Source organism: Microcaecilia unicolor, chromosome 10, assembly GCF_901765095.1.
Source record: "Microcaecilia unicolor chromosome 10, aMicUni1.1, whole genome shotgun sequence".
NCBI classification, from domain to species: Eukaryota; Metazoa; Chordata; class Amphibia; order Gymnophiona; family Siphonopidae; genus Microcaecilia; species Microcaecilia unicolor.
The window spans coordinates 187,185,615-187,209,301 of NC_044040.1; the positions used below are offsets into that span (position 1 = coordinate 187,185,615).

Consider the following 23,687-nt stretch of genomic DNA (forward strand, 5'->3'; position numbering starts at 1 on the left):
CACTATTGAAACAGCGAGGGTCCGGGAACGCAGCACTGAGCTCTGCTGAGCTGCCGACATCGCCCTTCCTTCTTCTTCTCTGCCTCTGTCCCGCCCTCGACGACGTTACGTCACACGAGGGCGGGACAGGCAGAGAAGAAGAACGAAGGCCGACGTCGGCAGCTCAGCAGAGCTCAGTGCTGCGTTCCCGGACCCTCGCTGTTTCAATAGCGGAGCGAGGGCCCGGCCGGGTGGAAGGTGGGTGGTGACGGCTCGGTGGGGGGACGCGAACTCGGAGGGGGAGGGGCAGCGGCGAACTCGGCGGTGGGGGCGGGCCTTTCAATCCCCCCTTCCTATAATAGCCCGTTTTTACGGGCTCAAAGTCTAGTATATGTATAAAACAAGTGCTTCATCTAAGGGACATTATTATTATTTTCTCATATTGATATGTTCCCCATGTGATGGTCTTATTAGGCACCTTAAGTACAAATATAAAAAAATAAAAGAAGGACCTGCTTTCTTAATCAGTCTTGATTCCATTTTTTCTCACTTTCTCTGCTAACACCGATCGTTCAGCTTCCCATTATGCACAAGCTAATCTACCATGTATGGATTTATCTGCTGGCATTACCCTTCTTCCTTTCACTCTGAAACTTGAAAAGTCTGATGTCCTTCCATGTTCCTCCAACTCCCATGAATTGTCATACATCCAGCCAAGGTGTTTCTAAGTATAATGTTTTGGAGTGAGGGTTTGAGGACACAGATAAACCTGTGACAGATATATACATAATATCAATAAACCTATTATCTCTGATAGAAACAAGACCAAAACTTATTCAGAGCATGTCTTATAGTAAAAAAAAAATTGTTTTTTCCCTATTGTAGTAGTTTAATTACTACATACATTATACCCATTTTTCATGGCTAGGTCTTGGCTTCCTTTTTAGTCCCAAGCATATTCATTTGCGATATGCAATTACAATGTTATTCTCTCTCTCTTTCTATATATATAGTTATATCTATATCAATATCAATATATATATATATATATCAAAATGATACAATACATTTTCAAGCTACACCTTTAAGTTTCACAGTTGAAGATAAAATGTGAAAGAAAAGCTTTATATCTATTTTTTTTTTTTTTGCTTTATAAGCTTCTTGAAGTTCTTCCAAATTACATTTTAAATACCAATTAGGAGGCAGAATATACTGAAATAAAAGCAAATGCAACCAAAATGGCCTCACCTTATGGCTAGTTAGGCTTTTGAGAGAAAAAGTGGAACCTTTGCTCTGAGCATGGCTTTGAGAGAGAGATGCAGCTTAATGAACACATTAATTAGAACCATCACTATTTATAAGATGATAATTAGAAACGAAGCAAGGTAAACTGGGCTTTTCCTGCAGCTAATGGAGGATTAATTACTGGAGGTAATGAAGTGGATTTTTAAATGCATTAAGGTGAAGTACAGAGCTGTGCAAGGCTTTGTGATAGTTGCATAATTATTTCAGGCTGTTTGAGCATAGCTCATATGAGATCGCTAATAAGCATCATTGCATCATTATGTATGCACTTAAAAAGACTTACCACTAAAATGACTGCCTAATTATTTCTAATTGGCAGGACTCTGTGTAGTCATTGAGCTGTTTGTAGCCATTTTAAGATTCATTTGACTATCCTTGGGGCCATGTGATATATGGAAAGAAAGCTTAAGCTACGTGCTGGCCTTGGCTGGCGCCATTAATCAATTTTGGTAGGCTTCGGTTTAAATGTATTTTACTCATGCAGAGGTCAAAACCTGGAGTAGTCCAAGCAAAAGTTGTTTTTTTTTTTTCTTTTTGAAGCCACCTGACTATATTCATTAGCAATTAGTAAAATAATTGTGTCTGTCACTATATTTGAATTTTCATATGACTTGGTATCATTTCATCACTGTCTCTTCTTATATAATATGAGCAGCACTGGAAACTAGATATTCTTTGAGCAGACCCTTTTAGCAACTTCAGGATAGTGGCATATGTTTCTATAGACTACCTTTCTTCATTCATTTCAACAGTGCAGTACATTTCAACACAGTCATCTAATTTGCTCCCAATTGATTGCTGAGTGAAAGTTTCTACCCAAGGACAACATTTTAAAGCTTTTAAGGGTATCTCCTAGGAATTGGTCATTAAGCATTAAGAAAGGAAGCAAGAAGTAGTCAAATCAAACTGCTGTTTACAAGAGTTTAGTAGTTAGGGGCTTCTATATGCAAGATGTTGACAGTTGTGTATATATTCAACACATCTTCTGACACCCAAAACTTGTAATACCTACGTCTGTTGTAAAGTTAGCTCTTGTACTAGTCTTGTTATATTAGTGTTTCATGACATAATCGGTACATAGTTGTTTTTTATCTTGCTATGTGAAGTTTAATGTGACCTCTATAAGCAAGGGGCTATGAACATTTTCAATGAGTGTGTTGTCCTGTTAAATGTAATCAAAACCAGCTGTGCAGTGTTGTCAAGCTACATAAGCCATACATATAGTTTTAAAAATTAGAAGTGAAGCAAATTTTAGACTAATAAGATAAAGGTTGGCTTTTTGTTCTGATCGTTCTTTTCATGTTTTGCACAAGGTTAAAAATAATCTAACCCTTAGTTAGATTTAAAGAAATGCATTTTTATTTAAATAACATGTTTTCAGAATTCCAGTAGTTCTGTTTTTGAATGATATTCCCTCCTGAGAGATACACATTCCTTTAAATGTTTTTTTTTTTTTTTTTCAGAATTTAGCAGCCTAAACATATAAGATGCACTACTAAAGGTGTGATGTCTTATTTAGTCAATGTTGCAAGCAGCAACTTATTATATATTTCCAACAAACATTTTGGAAGAGATTTCTGTCTTAGGCATAAGTTAAAATTTAATAGGTTGTGCAAATAACATTTAACTCTGTAAAGTTAAACATAAAGTTAATTTTGACATAACTGAGACAGGAGTTTTATGGATATGGTTTAGATAATGTCTTGGGTCAAAATACTCAATACCTTTCAGAACAAAATAGCTTTTATATAAAATAGAGTGAGTGTGTATTTTTAATCAGATAAAATATAAATTATCAGTTTTACAGGGATTATTTTTACAGGGAAAAATTGATAGGAAATAATTAAAAATAAGAGTGGAAATGAAAAGGCATTTATTAGTTTATAAATTATACTATAAAACTGTACATAAACAGTATATGCTTAGCGTTCTCAGGGAATTAATTATATTAAAATTGAGGTACAAAATAGCTGACATTTGAACTCAGAATATTGATTCTATAGATAAATCAAGGTGCATTTTTCAAATAGTGACCTTCATGATATTTTGGTAAGAATGTGATGGCCCCGGTTCTGCTTTATTCTTCAGTTGTGTGGGTCTTGTACTTTCTTGTTTGTGAAAGTACAGACATTTCTATTTTAACTGTATTCTTTTGATCTGTATGCTTTCTGATTTGTTCATGGGGTACTTTTTATCTGCAGCAGGTTAGTTTGTTTCTCTGAAGGTGAGCAGTTCAACAGTTACACAACAGGAAGACTTTGATCGAAATGTGATCTCAAAATCATTCTAGTAATTTCCTAAAGCTGTACCGAGAACATGTGGTAGTTCCCACATACTTGTGGGCATGTAGTATGCTTCCGTTCTTTATCTTCCATGGTGTGCATCAGATACATTTGTGTCCCAAGTTTTTTTTTTTTTTCTTTTACAGAAATTGAGCTTTTTTGTCTTATCTTTGCTTCTTTTCATGTATCTCGGCTAGTTTTTCTTTTCTTCCCCTTACAATCTAGTTTGGTTTTGCGTTGTTTTATATGTTTTCATTATTTTCTATATCTTAGCCTGAGGCCTATTTTTCTGGAGTGTTTGGCAGGCCTGTTAGTTTTCCTTTTTTTTTTTTTCTCTCTCTCTCTTGGATATCTTTTTTAAGATGGTCATTTACTTTATATTCAATCATTTTATGAGATATATGTCAAGTAGACTTTGATTATCATGAGACTTTGTCATACATATGTTGTGTGTAGTTTACAAGTTTCATTATATTTATGTTATGCTTTGTCATATTTATGTCATGGACTGTTTTTAGGGACTCCTGAAGCAGGCCTGAGCGGCTGAAACATGACTTGTGTCAAGTCCACATTTTTTAAGAATAAATCTTTTGCTGTGAACTTGGTTGAGTCCAGTAGAAGTTTTTTGACATCATCTATTCTGTCTCCTCTGCTGTGACTTTGTTCTTTATATTTTGCTTCCATTTTTTTTTGTCAATATCTGGTGATGACACCAGCAGCCTCAGAAAGTGCCCAGACTGTGGCCAGATGTCGGTTTGTGATCTTCGCAAGAGTTGCTATAAGCTTCTGAGGGAGAATCATGATGTTGCCAGTTGCCCCATTTGTGCAAGGATGTTACAAAGGGCTATCAAGATCTATAGGAGAATATCACAGATATACCGTGAGCATTGTAAAATGAAGTCCAGTTCTACTGAACTGGTTCCATAGCCATCAAAACTCAAGGACCCCAGAGCTGTGCATACTCTGGAGTCGAGGAGTTGCACAAGGAAGCTTCAGTTTCTTTAATGCCAAAGTTTAAGGTAGGCCCAAAGAGTGAGACCGATTTTGGTCTGGTTGTTCTGTGCAAACTGGAGCACGAATACAGAGCTGAGAAGAAATGGCTCTGAGAGCCTGTCAAAATATAATGAATGTTGTTGATGTTTTGATTTGTATTTATTTGAAAAATGTATAAACTGTCTCTCCAGTTAAATTGATCAAAGGTCAGGAGATCCCAGAGTGTTGAAGTGTTCTCAGAGACTCTAAAATGGCTCATTTTCTGTCAACAAGCAAGATTGAGTCAGGTACACAAATGGAGGCAACATCATCCAATGGTATGCCTTATCGATCTAGCTGTCTAAAGGAAACACCTGTGAGCAACATTGATGTTTTTCCTGATGTAATTGTAAATAAATCTATTTATTTATGACATTCATATTACACAATAAAAATTTAGGGGTTATGACCATAAGTAAAAGTAAAATAACATTTTGTGTTATTTAAAAAAAAAAAAGGAGGATCAAGAATAAGGTTATTGGAAGGGGTGGGGTAGTAGGAAACTATTATAAAGATTACAGTTTACATGTAAAATATGGTTTGTATTTAAACATAGAACATTAAGGCCTATCCTTTCTGTTCATCCATACCAATTACTCTGTTTTGCGATATCTTCCTTTCCCTCAGAGATCATTTGTGCTTATCCCATGCTTTCTTGAATTCAGATCCTCATCACTACCACCTCCACTGGGAGTAAGTTCCATGCAACTACCACCTGAGTCTACTGCATTTCCTTCTCATTCTGCCTTCCAGAGCCTCCTTTCTGTTGAAAGCAGTCCACTTCCTATGCATTTATAACTTGGATGTATTTAAATATTTCTCTCATTTCTCCTATCCTGCCTTTCCGCTAGGGTATACATATTTAGGCCTTTAAGTCCGTCCCACATGTTTTATGATGAAGACTTTTGACCATTTTGGTTGCTATTGTTTGGGTGTACTCTGGTTTTTATATTTTTGAAGGTTCAGTTTCCAGACTTGCATACAGTTCTCCACAGTTTTGATTCAGAAGATATGTTTGTATACAGTACTTTTATCAGAAGAACTTCATTGACAAATTTGACAATTATTATCAACATTACTAATTAGGGGATAACTCTTTTAATTCCAGAGTCACTTTTAATATCTAATACACAAAGACTCCAGTATTTTTTTCATATCACAAAAACGTTTTATTATATTGCAATGCCCACTAACCTCACCAGCACTGCTACCTAATGTTAAAACCTCACACATTCATTCCTCCACTCACCTTGCACCACCTGTATTTAAATACAAAACAACTGGTTTTACATTTTAAACTGCATACTTATCCTGTTTCTTATTTTACATATGTTTTACCATACTTATACATTATATCATACACAAATGATCAAAACTCAGTCCTGCCAGCTAGATAGTCCTTTTCCTACAGACGCCACGCCTTCCGTTTGGACGCTGTAAAAGTGTTTCCACGTAAAGGCTGGATGACTGCTCTTCATGGAAAAACACTGTATGTCTGTTGACCCTCCATTGGCTGATTAAATACGCCACCTCCAATCATCTGTATGCATCACAATACAAGTGCTGTGTGCTAGGTGACTAACTCAACAGTCCACCATATTTGTTTCATATTGTGCCGGTTCCCCAATGCAGGACCGCATTTCACAAATCTTCCTCAGGAGGAACCACCATCAAATTTCTTCTACACATCAAATGGCTGCATGCCGGATTGAAACTCCCTCAGGGCTGAGCCACAGATGCCGCACAGGAAATTATTATCAACCCCTTCATGATAGGTGCTTATTTTATGTGCTTTGTACCTAGTGGCAAAGGGTCACAAGGATAATAGTTATAGATAGGCCTATCTAAACTATTACCTTAGTGGTTTGCTGACTGATTAGAATAGAGAGACATATGACTCTGTCTTTTACAGATTTGGAGATGTGGGGATAGACAACCATTTCCAACTCTTCTGTTTCTTGTTAAACAAAAGAAATCTTAGCTACCTGATGTTCCTTACAAAGCTCTTGAAGTTTTTAGATCCATTGGCTAAATTATATGTTGAATGTTTTTGAGAAGCAGCAGAGAACTTTGAATAGGTTGCAAGCAAAACAGCTCATAATAAGCGTTCTTTATCTATGTCTCTTATTTACGTGTAATGTTCAGTTCAAAGACCATTTTAGAATTATTTACTTAGTATTGCCATTCTTTTCACTCAGTAAGTGTGGAAACCCAAATATGACAATTTTAAAATTAAATATACTGTATATTATATATATATATATATATATATATATATATATATATATATATATATATATATATATATATATATATATATATAATCGGATAACATCGCGGAGCTGTCCCGTTGTCTGGCTGATTACTGGCCCGATTTCGTTGGGTGCCATAGTGGTCTGCTTTTCTTCTTGGCGACTGTTTCGGACCGGGGCTTCAGAGTGGGTGACTTTCCGTCCTTGCCCATCGTATCGGCAGTCTGGCTGCGTGCTCGGTTGCATTGATATTCCGGTGCGGGGGTGCAGGGACCGGCTCCCCCCGATGCGAGATGATGGTGCGATTGTTGGTTGGCTCCTTCCCGGTGTCTGTCTGACCTGGCTCTCCTTTGGCCTCTCCGTTGAACTGCTCCACTTCACGATGGTTTGCGGCGCTGCTTGTGTCTGGCTCCACTCCGCGATGGGAAGATCATTTGTGCATGCTGCATCTTGTGGTCTTCTCTGCTCTGCTGCTGGACTGGGGTGGTCGTCCTCGGTGACGTTGGCTGCTGGTCTTCTCTTCTGCGGCTGTTTCGTGCTCGGAGAGTGCTGCACGTCGAAGGGGCCCTGCTTCCTTCTAGTTCGCCGATTCCAGCTATTGGCTACTGCCCGCATTCCTGTCCTGTTCGCAGGATCTGATTTCCTGCCTTGGGTGTCTCAGCGAGTCAAGATCTGATTTTGGACTCCTACTTTCTCTTCTTTTTGTTTTCTATTCCTTGCCTACTTATTTGATTAAATATTTTATTAATATTCCCTTCCCTTCTTCCTCCGGTCCCTCTTTACTGTCATTGTAACTGCTCCATTAGTTCATTGTAAGCTGCTTAGGGGCTGCTTTATGTGGTAATAGGTGGGGTATAAATGATCTAAATAAATAATAAATAATTTTATAATTATACTAGTAAAAAAAGGCCCGTTTCGTTATGAAATGAAACGGGCGCTAGTAAGGCAATCCCCAACCCTCCCTCGCTATCTCGCTCTGTCTCTTCTGAGTTCCAGACCCCCCTCCCACCCTCCCTCCCAGTTCAAGGCCTCCCTCCCTCCCAGTTCAAGGCCAGCCTGCCTCCCTCCCAGTTCAAGGCCTCCCTGCGTCCCACTTCAAGGCCCCCCTCCCAGTTCAAGGCCCCCTCATGCCCCTCCCACTGAGTTCCAGACTCCCCCCTCCCTCCGATTTCAACACCGCCCCCCGCGTTACGGACCTCTGGACCCCCCTGCCGTGACCCCCCCCGACCCCCCCCTTCCCGATGAAAACACTCCCCCACCGCCGTCGCATACCTGTACTGACGGGGGACCCCAACCCCTGACAGCCGAAGTTCTGTTTTCGTCTGTGCCGGCGTGCTGCTTGCTTGAATGATCATCTGTTGAAGTTTTCTGTGGTTGCGTCTGATGACAATTACAGCAGTAAAAATATTCAAATAACAATACAAAGTATGGCATAATATACTACTTATAATGTCAACACTATACATAATAGAACATTTTAATTGACAGTGTGGAGTATAAGCAAAGATGGAACATATAGATAGGTAAGAGAGTAAGAAGAGTTAGAGAATAAGGTGACTAATTTAAAGTAAGGTCCGCATGGAGTCAGAGAGATGGATAAACATGTCCCGCTGCAGTATTTGCAGCCCGTGTCACTTCTTGTGTGTGTTAGTGAGACTAACAAGTTAGTTACTTCTTCCATTAATGGCCTGGTTGAAAAGCCAAGCTTTCACCTGCTTCCTGAAAGTAGAGATGGTCTTGTGTTAAGCGGAGCCTTTCAGGCAGTGCATTAGTTTTCCACATGGTTTTATTTCACCATTTATGATTTTTTTTCAAAGCCTAACTACAAGGATTTAATTCCCTTTAATATCCATCAAACTAGTTCCCATTCAAATACTAAAGATCATTTTATAAAAGCCTTTAGATCTCCTGTCATGTCATAAATAAAAATGTATGAAAACATTATGCATCTGTAGTGTCCACCTGGTAATGAAATGCAGATTTCCTCAGACTTACTTTAAAATCTTGTTTCTACTGTTTTCATAATACATATGGCTCTTGTGAAACTAATTATGTTTATAGAGCAGCTGTTTAGTGCAACAAGTCTTAGCCAACAATTTAATTGATTATATGTGTAGAAATGAGCAAATTAACACTTATAGTACATTACCTAGACAAACATTTATGGATACTTTTAAGGGGTTGTTTACTAAAGCTTAGCTCGAGCTATCTGCAGCAGGGCACATAGGAATAAAGTGTTTAGAAGTTGGCTGGGATAGAATAAAATGCATTTCTTAGGATATTAGGTTAGAAAGTTACTGGTGAACCTTGATTATCTGGTGTGAGAATTTAAGAAGTCAATTTAAGAAGTCTGAGTGAAGTCAATCATCTGTGTTTTCAGTAAACTTTGACATTGAAAGCAGATAGGAAAATAGTGGCTTTTCATGGAAATTTGGTAACATATGGGCTTATATAGATTGAATAGGTCTTTGAAGATCTTTGAACTTCATTAAATGATTTAACCTTTGCCATAGTAGTTGGGTGTCTTTTTTTTTTTTCTTGGATAAACTAGTGTGGTTGACAGTTCATTTCAAGCTTCATTTTCTTTGTCTAAAATTTGATCAAAACATTTTTGTGATAGCTTTTTGATTCTAGTTATTGTTTGATGTTTGCTTTTTTTTTAAAGCTAAATAAATAATTGATAGAAAATGCACATATGCATTATAGTATTCAAATCAAGAGGGATAGTTCTACTTGCTTATTTATTTGTTGGGATTTGTTAACTGTCTTTATGAAGAGATTTACCCAAGACATTGTATAGCAGACATAAAACTTAGAATTTTAACAGCTTAGCAATATAAAAATGTCCAACTATAAGCATAAATATAATTGATGAGGTAAATTTGAAGATGGCAAATTCAATCTTAGTAATAGGACTAACATGATACCATATCGGAAACATAAACATTTAACACTGAAAAACAGTCATATAACAGAAATATGATAAATGTCAGCAGAGTGTAAATGATACCTTTTATTTAGAAGAATCGGATCCAAAGAAGCTTATTGGAGATTAAGTAGGAAAGCCGGTGCTGGGCAGTAGTGCTGTCCAATTGACAATTCGAATCGATTCATCAATTCATTTTTGGCGAATCGATTTATTTTAAAATTTGATTTTTTTTTTAATAACTCACTATTAGCCACTTCCTCTGCGGTTTCCATCTTTTTCATGCAGGATGCGTGTCCCGGCCCCCTACATGTCACCATGTTCCCACTTTCCCCCACTGCACCCCTCCTAAGACGCGGTGGCTCTCCGTGTGTAGAATTTTGAAATGCCACTTCTTCAACAGCCTTTTGAACATCAACGAGTTTTTTTGCCAGATTATAGTCACGTTCCCCGAGCCTAACCACATCTTCTGGGAACAAGTTCCAGACAGGTTCGCATCTTTGTCAGGGAGCTGGAGCAAGAGGAAGGCAGCCAGGTTTGCATCTTTGTCAGGGAGCAGTGTGTAGAGGTAACTGCTGCCCTGGGGAGCCTTGCACAGTGCTGGAAGGGAAGAGAGCTGTTTGCCAGATTCTGTGGGCCATCAGGGAGCACCAATCGGATACCGGTGGAGGACCCATCATAGGGGGGAGGGCAGGGCACTGAGCAGGTACCAGAAGGGAGTGATGTATTCTTATTAGGGGGGAAAATAGCAGGTACAGGAGAAAGAGAGGCACTGGATGGAGGGGGAACTGCTCCTTGAACATTGATGACTGAATCCCTGCTGCAGTGATGAGTAGGTGACCGTCTACTACAGTCTAATAACACTCCATAATTCCTGATGATAATCTGAAGTTGGTAACATAGGAGCTGCAGATCCAGGCTTCTATTGCATCTGACCTATGTGGGTTTGTGCTACTATTGTGCATGTAGTTTTTGCAAATGGCACAAGGTTCCCCAAATGTTATGACATTTTATTTATTTATTTATTTGTTACATTTGTATCCCACATTTTCCCACCTATTTGCAGGCTCAATGTGACTTACATAGTTTATAATATTCTTCTCCTTTTTCCCCTCATGAGCATATAGTTTATAATATTCTTCTCCTTTTTCCCCTCATGAGCTATTTCTGTTGTGCTGCCACAGGGGCATACCTGCATGGAGTAGCAGTTACAACCTACTGAAGGCATGGGGAGGAAGATAACCTGCATAGAGCAAATATTAAAACACACAGACCATATGATCACAACGTCTTTCTTTCAACTATGCGTGTTAAGCAAGTTGAAAGGCGTGATAACACTGTCTGACTTTCAAAGGATTGTCCAGAGCTTGTTACTGACTAAAAATGATTACTCAACTAACTATTTCTAGGTATACCAGCTTCCTAAATGCAAGCTCTACAGGTCATCCAAAATGCAGCTGCACGATTGATCACAGGAATCTCAAAGTCTGAACACATCACTCCAACATTAAAAAAACTGCATTGGCTTCCTGTACCATACAGAGTGCAATTCAAGATTCTTGTTCTGACACATCAACATATATTTGGGGCAGTCCCAGCCTACTTCCAAAATGCCCTGTCATCATACCAACTGAAACGAATGCTAAGATCTGAGATATCCAATCAACTATATTTACCTTCCGCAAAATCTACTACATTGAGACAAAACTACGAGCCTTCTTCTTCGCTACCCCGATCCTGTGGAACGCTCTACCAGGATACCTGAGAACATGTGAAGACACCCTACAATTCAAGTGTTTACTAAAAACGCATCTGTTTGTAAAAGCCTTCTCAGTCACATGAAGATCTTTCTGTTTAACCCCTCATAATTTATACTTAACTCCTTTCTTGTTCTTGTATGTATTACCATCTTCACCTGCTCATCTGATCATATTTCCTTGCCTCACAATGGCAAATGCTACCCTAGTAAACCACATATAACTTCTTCTAAAACCATGTATGTAAACTAGTTAAAACCTTGTATTTGAATATTATCTAAGCCCATGTACGTGTCAAACATTTAATCTATGTATGTGAACCCTGTTACCCACCTTGGATAAAGGCGGGATACAAATGTAGCAAGCAAATAAATAAATAAATAAAACCCTTAATCACATTAGGTGGGCCATTTAGGTTTTTATCTTCCATTATTACGTATGTTACTATTAGGGGAAAGTTGTGTTCTTATATCAGAACTGAGCAAATCCAGCTTTGATAGAATGTTCTTGTTACGTTGACATCAAACAGTTCCAGTATTATGTTGTTCTGATACTTGATTTTCATGCTTTCATCCATAGATAGCAAAATCAGAACCATAGTTATGCATTTATTTTATAATTACTTTACTTCTCAATTTCAAACAGATCACGTTCCAGACATCATCATCGTTCACATAGTCAAAGTAGCGATAGATCCAGTCATACAAGAACTCACAGTAGGTCTCATGAACGAGAACGGCGCAAAGTCAGAGAGAAAGAGAAGTTAAAAGAAAAGGAGAGAGACAGAGGGAAAGAAAAGGAACATAATACAAAAAGGGGGTAAGTGACATTGCATATTAGAATGCATAAAACATATTGTAAATACAAAATGTATTGAAGTGGTACTGCTAGCGTATTATGTTTTAAATTATATTTTATCTCTCATGTACAAAGGGACCTATTTACTAAAGGCTTTGTCCCACTTTGAGGATAATTTTATAAAGGTGTTTGCGTATATATACCAGGATGTGCATGTAAAGTTCTCTTTAAAACTTATCTCTGCAAACAAGAATGTATGTACTTGTACATGACTGTTGTAGGCATTTAAGAGATGGGTTTGGTTGGATTGTGGATGGAATTTCAATTTATGTGTTTTTATAAAATAATATAACTTGACACTTCTCTTAATTTCTCTACACTTTCCGGACCTCACTTATCACATCATATAAAGTATCCAGAGGTCTAAATGTTCAATAAAATGATATAATAATCTCAATGGAAATGGTATGATGACCTCAGAATTGTCATGTTGTGATATAAAACTTTCTCACAGTCGATTTGCACACTTTCCATATCATCAAGCTGATCAATCCATAGACTGGTGGGTTGTGTCCATCTACCAGCAGGTGGAGATAGAGAGCAAACATTTGCCTCCCTATATGTGGTCATGTGCTGCCGGAAACTCCTCAGTATGTTCTCTATCTCAGCAGGTGGTGGTCACACACAGCAGCAGCTCTGGCTAGGCCTCCAAGCCTAATTTTTAGGTTTTGTTGAGTGCCTGGGGTTGAGGGCTCTTTTGAGCAAGTGCAAACCTGGTGGTGCCAGGTCCCTCCTTTTCTCCCCCCTCCCGCTGGCTCCGTTAAAAAAAAAAAAAAAAAAAAAAAAATTTTTGAACGTCCTTAAAGGCGTTTATTTCGACGTTTATTTAAACGTTCATTGCAGCTACTCACTGGGACACCAGGTCGTTACAGCTCGGAGCGGAAAGCAGGTAATTTTTACCTTTTTATAGCGGGCAGGGGGTTCCCCGATTTATCTCCACGTGGCATATGGTGTCGGAGGGCGAGGGCGTAAAGAGTCGCTCCCCGGATCGCTTGGGCGCTTCTAGAGGGGATGCGGGGGTCTTAAAGTCTGATTCGCCCTTGTTGGGTGACAGTTTTGTGACCGATGAGTGTCCCGGTCCTTCCTCCGGTGTGGCGGTTTTTCCCGCCATAAACGCCCATCCCCCGCTCCTCGCCTCCGCCATCTTGGCCAGCCACGCGGCTCGGACGGCTTCTTCTTGGGCCGCCCTTGAGGTAGGAGACATTAATGCCATGAACGCCCTTAATTTGGGCGACGGCACAAAGGCGGCTAAAATTAAGCGCCGTTTTTCCCGCGCGGCTCCTTCGCGGAGTGTCGCGCCGGACGCCATCTTGGATGCGCAGCATGTCTCTCCCCCGCTCTTGCGAGCGCCGGTTGAGGGTGCGTCTAGGGCTGTTGCCCAGGCTGCAGAAGTGCACAGTCTGGGGGGTTTCTCCCCCGAGTTTATTTTGCTGCTGCATCAGGCCTTCCTTATGCAGAACGCTGCCCCTGCTCCCTCGTCAGGTAAAGAGGTTGAGGCCCCCGGAGGTAAACGCCCTCGGGTTGATTCCCAGGCCTTGGAGGACTTTGTCTCCTCCGATGTAGATGAGGGCAGCGTATCTGAGTTCTCCCAATGGTCCTTTGCGGATTCCTTGGAGGAGACGGATCCCCGCTCGGATGGAGCGGATGACCCCTCTGCAGCGCGACTTTTTAGCTCAGAGGATTTGCCCAACCTGTTTGTGCAGGCCATGGGCATTTTGAAGATTTCCTCTCCGGAGGACGTCTCTCCCTCAGCCCCTGTTGGCTCTGCCATTATGCTGGGGACGAAACGCCCGCCTAGAACCTTCCACGTGCATGATGCCATGCACACCTTAATTTCGGCTCAATGGGATGTCCCGGAAGCGAGCCTTAAAGTGGCTAGGTCTATTCCCGCCTCTATCCTTTGCCTGTAAGTGAACGTGAGGCCTTTCTGTGGCCTACCGTGGATTCTTTAATCACTGCGGTGACTAAGAAAACGGCGTTGCCGGTGGAAGGTGGCACGGCCCTAAAGGACGCCCAAGACAGAAGATTGGAGGCGGCCTTAAGGTCGTCCTTTGAGGCGGCTGCTTTAAGTTTGCAGGCCTCAGTTTGCGGCTCCTATGTGGCCAGGGCGTGCCTGACTATGGTGCAGCGGGCTTCCCCCTCGGATCATTCCTTGAGGGCTGATTGGCCGGCCCTGGAATCGGGCTTAGCCTATTTGGCAGACTTGCTGTATGATGTCTTGAGAGCCTCAGCTAAAGGCATGGCTCAGACAATCTCTGCGCGGCGGTGGCTTTGGCTGAAACATTGGTCTGCTGACCACGCCTCTAAATCCCGTCTGGCTAGATTGCCTTTTAAAGGCAAGCTGCTCTTTGGGGTCGAGCTGGACAAAATCGTGACCGATCTCGGCACGTCTAAGGGCAAGAAGTTACCAGAGGTCAGGGCTCGGGCTAGTACTCGCCCTGGTACCTCCAGAGGACGGTTTCAGGAAGCCCGTCGGTACCGCCCGGGCAGGTCGGGCTCCTCTGCCCCCTCTTCCTTCAAGAGGAACTTCTCCCCCAAGCAGCATTCCTTTCGCAGAGACCGCCGTCCCGGAGGTGCTCCCTCCGGTTCTCCCCCAGGGTCTCGTACCCAATGACGGGGCCTTGGTCCACGCCTCAGTGCAGATTGGAGGACGGCTGTCCTCGTTTATGGGCGAGTGGACCACAATAACTTCAGACGTTTGGGTGCTGGAAGTCATCAGAGACGGCTACAAGCTAGAGTTCTGCCGACCCTTAAAAGACGGGTTTGTACTCTCTCCCTGCAAGTCTCCGGTCAAGCTGTGGCAGTGCAGCAGACCTTGGACAATCTGATCCGCCTGGGGGCGGTCGTTCCGGTGCCAGAAAATCAGCTTGGCAAGGGACGTTACTCCTTTTTCTTTGTGATACCAAAGAAAGGAGGTTCTGTACGGCCTATCCTCGACCTCAAAGGGGTCAATTGGGCCTTGAAAGTTCGGCACTTTCGCATGGAGACCCTCCGCTCTGTTATAGCGGCAGTGAAGGCAGGAGAGTTCCTGGCATCCTTGGACATCAAGGAAGCGTATTTGCATATTCCCATCTGGCCTCCTCATCAACGCTTTCTGCGTTTTGCAGTACTGGGCCGACACTTCCAGTTCAGAGCCCTCCCGTTCGGGTTGGCTACTGCTCCGCGGACCTTCTCCAAAGTAATGGTGGTCATCGCGGCATTCCTGAGGAAGGAAGGAGTTCAAGTCCATCCTTATCTGGACGACTGGTTGATCCAAGCCCCCTCTTATGCAGAGTGCGGCAAAGCTGTGAACCGGGTGGTTGCTCTTTTGAGCTCCCTGGGGTGGATCATCAACTGGGAGTAAAGCCAGCTGCGCCCGACTCAGTCCCTGGAGTATCTGGGAGTTCGATTCGACACCCAAGTGGGCAGAGTGTTCCTGCCAGACAATCGGATTGTCAAGCTTCAGGCTCAGGTGGACTAGTTCCTAGTAGCCTCTCCTATTCGGGCTTGGGACTACGTGCAGCTGTTGGGCTCTATGACGGCCACGATGGAAGTAGTGCCCTGGGCCAGGGCTCATATGAGACCACTACAACAATCTCTGCTGCTGCGCTGGACTCCGATGTCGGAGGATTATGCTGTGCGCCTTCCCTTGGACCCAGCAGTGCGCAAGGCGCTGAGCTGGTGGACGCAGACAGACAAGTTGTCTGCAGGAATGCCTCTGGTGACCCCGGAGTGGATTGTCGTTATGACAGACGCCTCTTTGATGGGCTGGGGAGCCCACTGCTTGGGAAGGACAGCGCAGGGGCTCTGGTCTCCTGCAGAGGCAAGTGGTCTATCAACCTCCTGGAACGCAGAGCCATTCGGTTGGTGTTGTTGGAGTTCATCCCGGTACTGGTATTGAAGCCTGTACGGGTCCTGTCGGACAATGCCACGGCTGTGGCCTATGTCAACCGCCAGGGAGGTACCAAGAGCGCCCCTCTAGCCAAGGAGGCTATGAATCTATGCCAGTGGGCGGAAGCGAACCTGGAGCAGCTTTCAACGGCCCACATTGCCGGAGTCATGAATGTCAAGGCGGACTTTCTCAGTCGCCATATCTTGGAGCCCGGAGAGTGGCAGCTATCTGCTCAGGCGTTCTTGGACATCACGAAGCGCTGGGGCCAGCCGAGCCTAGATCTGATGGCGTCATCGGCCAATTGCCAAGTGCCGCGCTTTTTCAGCAGAGGACGGGACCCTCGATCCCTGGGAGTAGATGCTCTTCTCCAACAGTGGCCGACACAAGAGCTTCTCTATGTGTTCCCGCCCTGGCCCATGTTGGGCAGGGTGCTAGACCGGGTGGCAAAGCATCCCGGCAGGGTAATCCTGGTGGGTCCGGATTGGCCCAGTCGTCCCTGGTATGCGGACTTGATCAGGCTCTCAGTCGGCGATCCTCTGCGGCTGCCAGTGGAGCAGGGCCTGTTACATCAGGGTCCCGTGGTGATGGAGGATCCCTCCCCCTTTGGTCTTACGGCCTGGCTGTTGAGCGGCAGCGTCTGAGAAAGAAGGGCTTCTCAGACAAGGTCATCGCCACTATGCTGAGAGCGAGGAAGCGCTCTACTTCTACTGCTTACGCCAGGGTTTGGCGTATCTTTGCAGCGTGGTGTGAAGCAGGCTCACTTTCTCCCTTCACTGCTCCAATTTCTTCAGTGTTGGCGTTCCTGCAAGAAGGTCTGGACAAAGGCCTGTCGCTCAGTTCCCTGAAACTTCAGGTAGCGGCTCTGGCTTGCTTCAGGGGCCGCCTGAAGGGTGCTTCCCTGGCTTCGCAGCCAGATGTGGTGCGCTTTCTCAAGGGAGTTAATCACCTGCGCCCTCCTCTGCACTCAGTGGTGCCTGCGTGGAATCTCAACCTGGTGCTAAGAGCATTGCAGAAGCCGCCTTTTGAACCCTTGTCGAGGGCATCTCTGAAAGACCTGACGTTGAAAGCAGTCTTTTTGGTGGCTATCACCTCAGCCAGAAGAGTTTCCGAGCTCCAGGCACTCTCATGTCGAGAGCTTTTTCTGCAGTTCACTGAGGCAGGAGTGACTATTCGCACAGTGCCTTCCTTCCTGCCCAAGATTCTTTTTCGCTTCCATGTGATTCAGCAGCTCTGTCTCCCTTCCTTTCGTAGGGAGGTCTACCCAGAGGAATACTCTGCTCTCAATTTCTGGATGTGAGACGAGTCATCATCAGATACTTGGAAGTGACCAATGATTTCCGGAAATCGGATCATCTGTTTGTCCTGTTTACAGGTCCTCGTAAGGGTCTGCAGGCTTCTAAGCCTACAGTGGCAAGATGGGCAAGGAAGCCATTGCAGCGGCTTAGGGTCCGTCTCCTTGGAAGAGATTTGCAAGGCGGCAACTTGGGCTTCGGCCCATACCTTTGCCAGGCATTACCGCTTGACTGTGGCTGCTCGGGCGGAGGCCCGGTTTGGAGCTTCAGTGTTGCGGTCAGGGATTTCTATGTCCCGCCCTGGGTGAGTACTGCTTCGGTACATCCCACCAGTCTATGGATTGATCAGCTTGATGATATGGAAGGTAAAATTATGTATCATACCTGATAATTTTCTTTCCATTAATCATAGCTGATCAATCCATAGCCCCTCCCAGATATCTGTACTGTTTATATTCTGGTTGAATTTTAGGTTCAAGTTTAGCCTTCAGTTACTTCAGGAGGACTTCGTGTTCAAGTTCTTCTTTCACTTGGATTCTTCAAGAGTTGAGACGAGTTTGTGTTACAGTGAGCTGCTGCATTCCTCTCCCCTCCGTTTTACGGGGCTGGATTGAGATTTAAATTCTGCCGGCACTCCCTCCCGCTTCGTGCGGCTGTAGGGCAGCTTTGTACCCCTCCCGCTTGGGCGGTGTTAGGGTCAGTCAGCTCCTCCCGCGGTTGCGGTTGCAGGATAAGCCAGATCCCCCCGCATCGGCGGGTGTGGTGTCCCTCCCCCGCTCCGCGGGGATGAGCTGGACGGATTCCCCTCCCCCACTTGTGTGGGGATGAGCTGGGTTAATTCCCCTCCCCCGTTTCGGCGGTGGTGAGCTGGGCAGAGTGTCCCTTCGTGGGTGTAATTCTCTAAGTGCTGAGTCCTGCGGATGGAGCTTTGATATCGACATACTGAGGAGTTTCCGGCAGCCCATGACCACATATAGGGAGGCAAAAGTTTGCTCTCTATCTCCACCTGCTGGTAGATGGACACAACCCACCAGTCTATGGATTGATCAGCTATGATTAATGGAAAGAAAATTATCAGGTATGATACATAATTTTACCATAATCCTCATCAGTCCTTACCACCTACTCACCACTTTATTAACCAATAGTCAATTATAAACTTACTATGAGTTATGAAAAACTTTAACTCATCTTAATTTGGCATTTTTTCACAATGTCATCTTAGGGGAATTTAGAATCTGACATGGCACATGTTTCACTAATCGCTTCTTCAAGGATATCCCCTATAAAAAAACCCCCATGAAATTAGTGCTACTTTTAAATATCAAACTTTTTTTAATAAAAGACTTATATACAAACATAGAAATACCATATAGTTAGCACTCACTCATCCTGCTGATTAATGTGGCCAAGATGGCGACCGCGTTTCAAGAATGCAGATTTATAGTTCCAGCTAACCTCATCCCCCCACCAGTCACAAGACCTTGGGCTAGATTAACGTCATCCATTCAGTCTCTGCATTGAGCCCTGGAAGATACTGTATTTAAAGTAAAAATCCACTCTTGCTCCTTAAAATTCAATAGTTTCTAATAATCTCCTCCTTCCTACCCCATGATCACTTGATCAGTCACTCTCCACCGAATATCTGTAACTGTATGGCCCCTCTCCAACCAATGATGCACCAGCGGGGCTTGCTCATTTTTAGTTGTAATACGTGATTTATTTTCTGTGAGTCTTAACCTCACGGCTCTTCTACTGTGTTCTACATAAATAAGCTTTCAAGGACATTCGATAATTTACACTACATTAGAACTAGTACAAGTGGTATTAGTTTTTGAAGATAACACTAGCTGAGTTTGCCCCTCCACCCAAGTTGGGCGAACTATAGATAACGGGCACCAGTGGCATTTCCCACATGTTTCATGAGTGCCCCACATTGATTAGCAGTGATCTCCCCATATCTCTGTCGTGTTAAGTGATCTCCAGTGGCAAACTGATCTCCCATCCACCTGGCCAGGAAGAACAGACTGATGTAGAAATATTATCAGAAATTTGGGAGGCTAACAAACTGGGCAACACAATAGTAATGGGTGATTTCAATTATCCTGATATTGACTGGGTAAATGTAACATTAGGGCATGCTAGGAGGTAAAATTCCTTGACGAAATCAAGGACTGCTTTACGGAGCAGCTGGTACAGGAGCCAACAAGAGGGCGGAAAAATTCTACATCTAGTCCTTTGTGGAGCGCATGATCTGGTGCAGAGGTGATGGTGTTAGGGCCACTTGATAACAGTGATCCTAATATGATCAGATTTGATATCGACTTACTTTGGAGTAAGTACAGTGAGGAACTCCAATATGTTAGCATTGAACTTTGAAAAAGGAGACTACGATAAAACGAGAACAATGGAAAAAAAACTTAGAGGAGCAACCGCGAAGGTCAAAAATTTATATCAGGTGTGGATGCTGTTCAAAAATACAATTCTGGAAGCCCAGGCCAAATATATTCCATGTATTAAAAAAGGAGGAAGGAAGACCAATCAACAGCCAGCATGATTAAAAAGTGAGGTGAAGGAAGCTATTAGAGCTAAAAGAAAAATCCTTCAGAAAATGGAAGAAGGATCTGACTGAAAATAAAAAGAAACATCATAAGGAATGGCAAGTCAAATGCAAAGCGCTGATAAGGAAAGGAAAGAATGACTTTGAAAAAATGATTGCAGTGGAGGCAAAAACACATTGTAAATTTTTTTTTTAGGTATAAAGCAAGAAGCTGATTTGGGAAAAATACCGGTGCCAGAAATGGTATTCAAAGCTGACGAGTCAGAGATACTGAATGAAATCTCTGTAAACCTGGAAGATGTAATGGTGCAATTTGACAAATTGAAGAGTAGCAAATCATCTGTACTGGATAGTATTCATCCCATAGTACTGATAGAATTGAAAAATGAACGTGTAGAACTGTTGTTGGTTGTATTTAATTTATCTTTAAACTCAAGCGAGGTACCGGAAGATTGGAGGGTGGCCAATGTAATGCCGATTTAAAAAAAAAAAAAAAAGGTTGCAGAGGTAATCCGGGAAATTATAGACTGATGAGGCTGATGTCTGTGCCGGGCAAAAGCATTATAAAGAACAAAATTACAAAGCAGATTGAAATGCATGAGACAAAGGCAACATGAATTTAGTGAAGGGAAATCTTGTCTCACCAATCTTAGAGGCTAATTCCTAAGGAGCTTATCATCCCAAGTTTACAGACTTTAGTTCCTGTTAAACTTTTGAATCAAAAGCATTTATTTGGAGTACCCTATTTACCATATAAACTACTATGCAAGATCATAACTGTATTACTTGTAATCACATTACACAAAAAAACAAAACAAAAGAAAATGCAGTCCCTGGTGGTCTTAGTGCTGTAGTCGAGGCAGGAGTGATTGCCAGTTCCACTTGCCCATTTCAGCTCTACTTTCAAAGTAGCTGCCGTAACCTCTTGCAGCAGTCTTGCAAGATTGCCAGTAGAGATCATGGCAGCCATTTTGAGAGCAGAGCCAGCATGAGCAGGAGCGACTGTGGATCACTCTTGCCCTGACTACATCCCTAGATTGCCATGGGATTGTAAGATAGGTTCGGGGGGGGGGGAGGGGGGGAGGGGGAAGACAACTCTTGTTTGGAGGGATGGAGACAAACGGGACAAAGCACACATTTTTGACTTCCAACAAAAACACGTGGTCAGTTTTGGGCAAAACTGAAACCATGACCATAGTCTTTCAGCCAAAGCCGTGAAGAAAAAAGATTTTGTGCCAATTTTGGCACCATAACCGAAACCAAAATTCAGTTGGCCTCTACCCCGGAACCAGCTTAATTGCTGCAGCAATAGTGTTCATCCAGATGCTACAAACTGCAGCTACCTCCTAGACCTAGCTAATTTTTGAAATTTTGTGAGATGTCAACATCCATCTTGAACACAATCTATCTGAATTTGGTCTATGTATCAATGCTGATAAGTTGTTTCTGAGGTAGTACATAACGGAATGCTTTAACCGTACACTGGGAGTATTGAATTTTCCGAGTTTAACAACAGTCACATATTCTTAGGAGCTGTCATATTTTTCTTTTCTTTATGCGGCAGGCACTAGTTTACCCTTATTTGCATAGAGGTTATAGAGTTCTGTGGTGCAAAGCATGCTTAGAACTCTTTTAAGTGTCTGTTTAGATCAAAGTATGTCTGTGTGATAGCTGTTGTGTGACACCAAGCTTGTGTGGTAGTGTTTTCATTAAATATTTATTGCACTTCCAATATGACAGCAGGCAGCTTCATGCTTGGGTAACATGTTTTCATGCAAAATTTATTGAAAAAAATGAGACACCATAAAGAGAGCTTTGTGTTTTTCACCAGTGGCAAAGGATAAATGCTCTATTGGAACCAGAGCAGTGTACCTCTAACACATTATGCTGCCATAGTACAGAAAAGTAATGTGCAGTGCTGTTTACATAAAACATCACAGACCTACATAATACAATTTGTATTGTGGTTTGAGCTTTGATTCTTTAGAATGCTCAGTAGCATAGTCAATAAAATCAGTTTATAGCTTCCTAATCTGCAAAGGAAAGAACTGGGCACAGTGACAAGCTTTTTAAGGAAACAGTGTGGCGTTTTAGAATAATCCGGGATGGTACTATATATATAGTAGCTTGTATAAGCCTTCACATTCTTGTACATTTTTCACGTTCAGCTGTCTAAAAAAATACAATTCAAAATCTATTAAAGTAGGCGTTTCTTTCACTGATCTATACAACATGCCCTATACCTTTAACGTGAAAGAGGAATTACAGAGATATTCAAAAAGAAATTAAGATATTAAATACTTGAAAGGTATTAATATGCAAACAAATCTTTTTTGGAAATGTGAAGCAGTAGAACTAGAGGACAAGGAGGAAAATTTAAGAGTAAATTAATTACTTTTCCATTACTCTTTCTGTCTTCACCACCTCCACTGGGAGGGCATTCCAGGTATCCACTACCCTTTACATGAAATTCAAAAACATATGGGATAAACACAGATGATACTTATATAGCAAGCAAAACTTAAATGATCTTTGCACTTTAAACAAGGCGTAGAGATGTACAGAGCAGCATGTACAACCCCCAAACAAGGGCATCAAGAGATGTAAGTCGGAAGGAAGGCCAGACAGTCGGTATGGTTAAAAGTGAGATGAAGGAGGCTATTGAAGCTAAAATAACATCCTTCAGAAATGGAAGAAAGATCCAACTGAAGGTTCTAGGAAACAATATAAGGAATGGCAAGGCACATGCAAAGCACTGATAAGGAAGGCTTTGAAAAGAAGCTAGCCTTTTAGGCAAAAACATATAATAAAAACTTTTTTTAGGTACATTCAAAGCAAGAGGCCAGTTAAAGAATTAGTTGGACCACTAGATGATCGAGGGGTAGAAGAAGGCACTAAGAGAGGACAAGGCTATAGTAGAAAGACAAGGGGCCCCTTTTACAGAGCGACGGTAAGCGCAGTGCGTGCTTACTGCTCGCTAAAAAGGAACTACCACCGGGCTACCACAGCAACCTGGTAGTAGTTCCCAGCCCCAACACTGTCATATCCGGCGGTAATCAGGCAGTGCAGTTATCGCCGGGTTAGTGCAGGAGCCCTTACCGTCACCTCAGTGGGTTGTGGTAAAGACTCCTCCCTGAAATGGCTGCGTGGCAAGTGCTTTACTTTTCACATGGCCATTTCCTGCAGAAAAGAAAGACCTACCTTTTACTCGGTTGTGGTAAAAGGGGGCCTCAGCATGTGTTAAAAACACGTGCCAACGCCAGCACAGGTCCCCTTTTGCTGCAGCTTGGTAAAAGAGGCCCTAAATGAATTCTTTGCATTGGTCTTCACTGAGGGAGATCTTGGATAAATACTGTGCCAGAAATGGTATTTAATGGTGATGGGTAGGAGGAGCTGAAACAAGTCTCTGTAAATCTGAAAGATATAATAGGGCAGTTTGACAAACTAAAGGGTAACAAATCACCTGGGCCAAATGGTATACATCCCCAGTGTACTGTTATAACTTAAAAAAAAGAAAGGAAATAGATCTATTATTACTAATTTATCTTTAAACTCAAGTGTGGTACCTAGGAT

At 42.5% G+C, this 23,687-nt stretch overlaps 1 protein-coding gene across 1 annotated transcript in view; it reads left to right on the forward strand.

Annotated features, from left to right (window-relative positions):
- Positions 1–23,687, forward strand: part of RSRC1 (arginine and serine rich coiled-coil 1) — a 331,221-nt gene that overhangs the window by 43,174 nt on the left and 264,360 nt on the right. Inside the window, exon 4 of the mRNA XM_030216713.1 lies at positions 12,179–12,352. Coding sequence (XP_030072573.1) covers positions 12,179–12,352 — 174 coding nt within the window. The remainder of the gene's footprint in view (positions 1–12,178; positions 12,353–23,687) is intronic.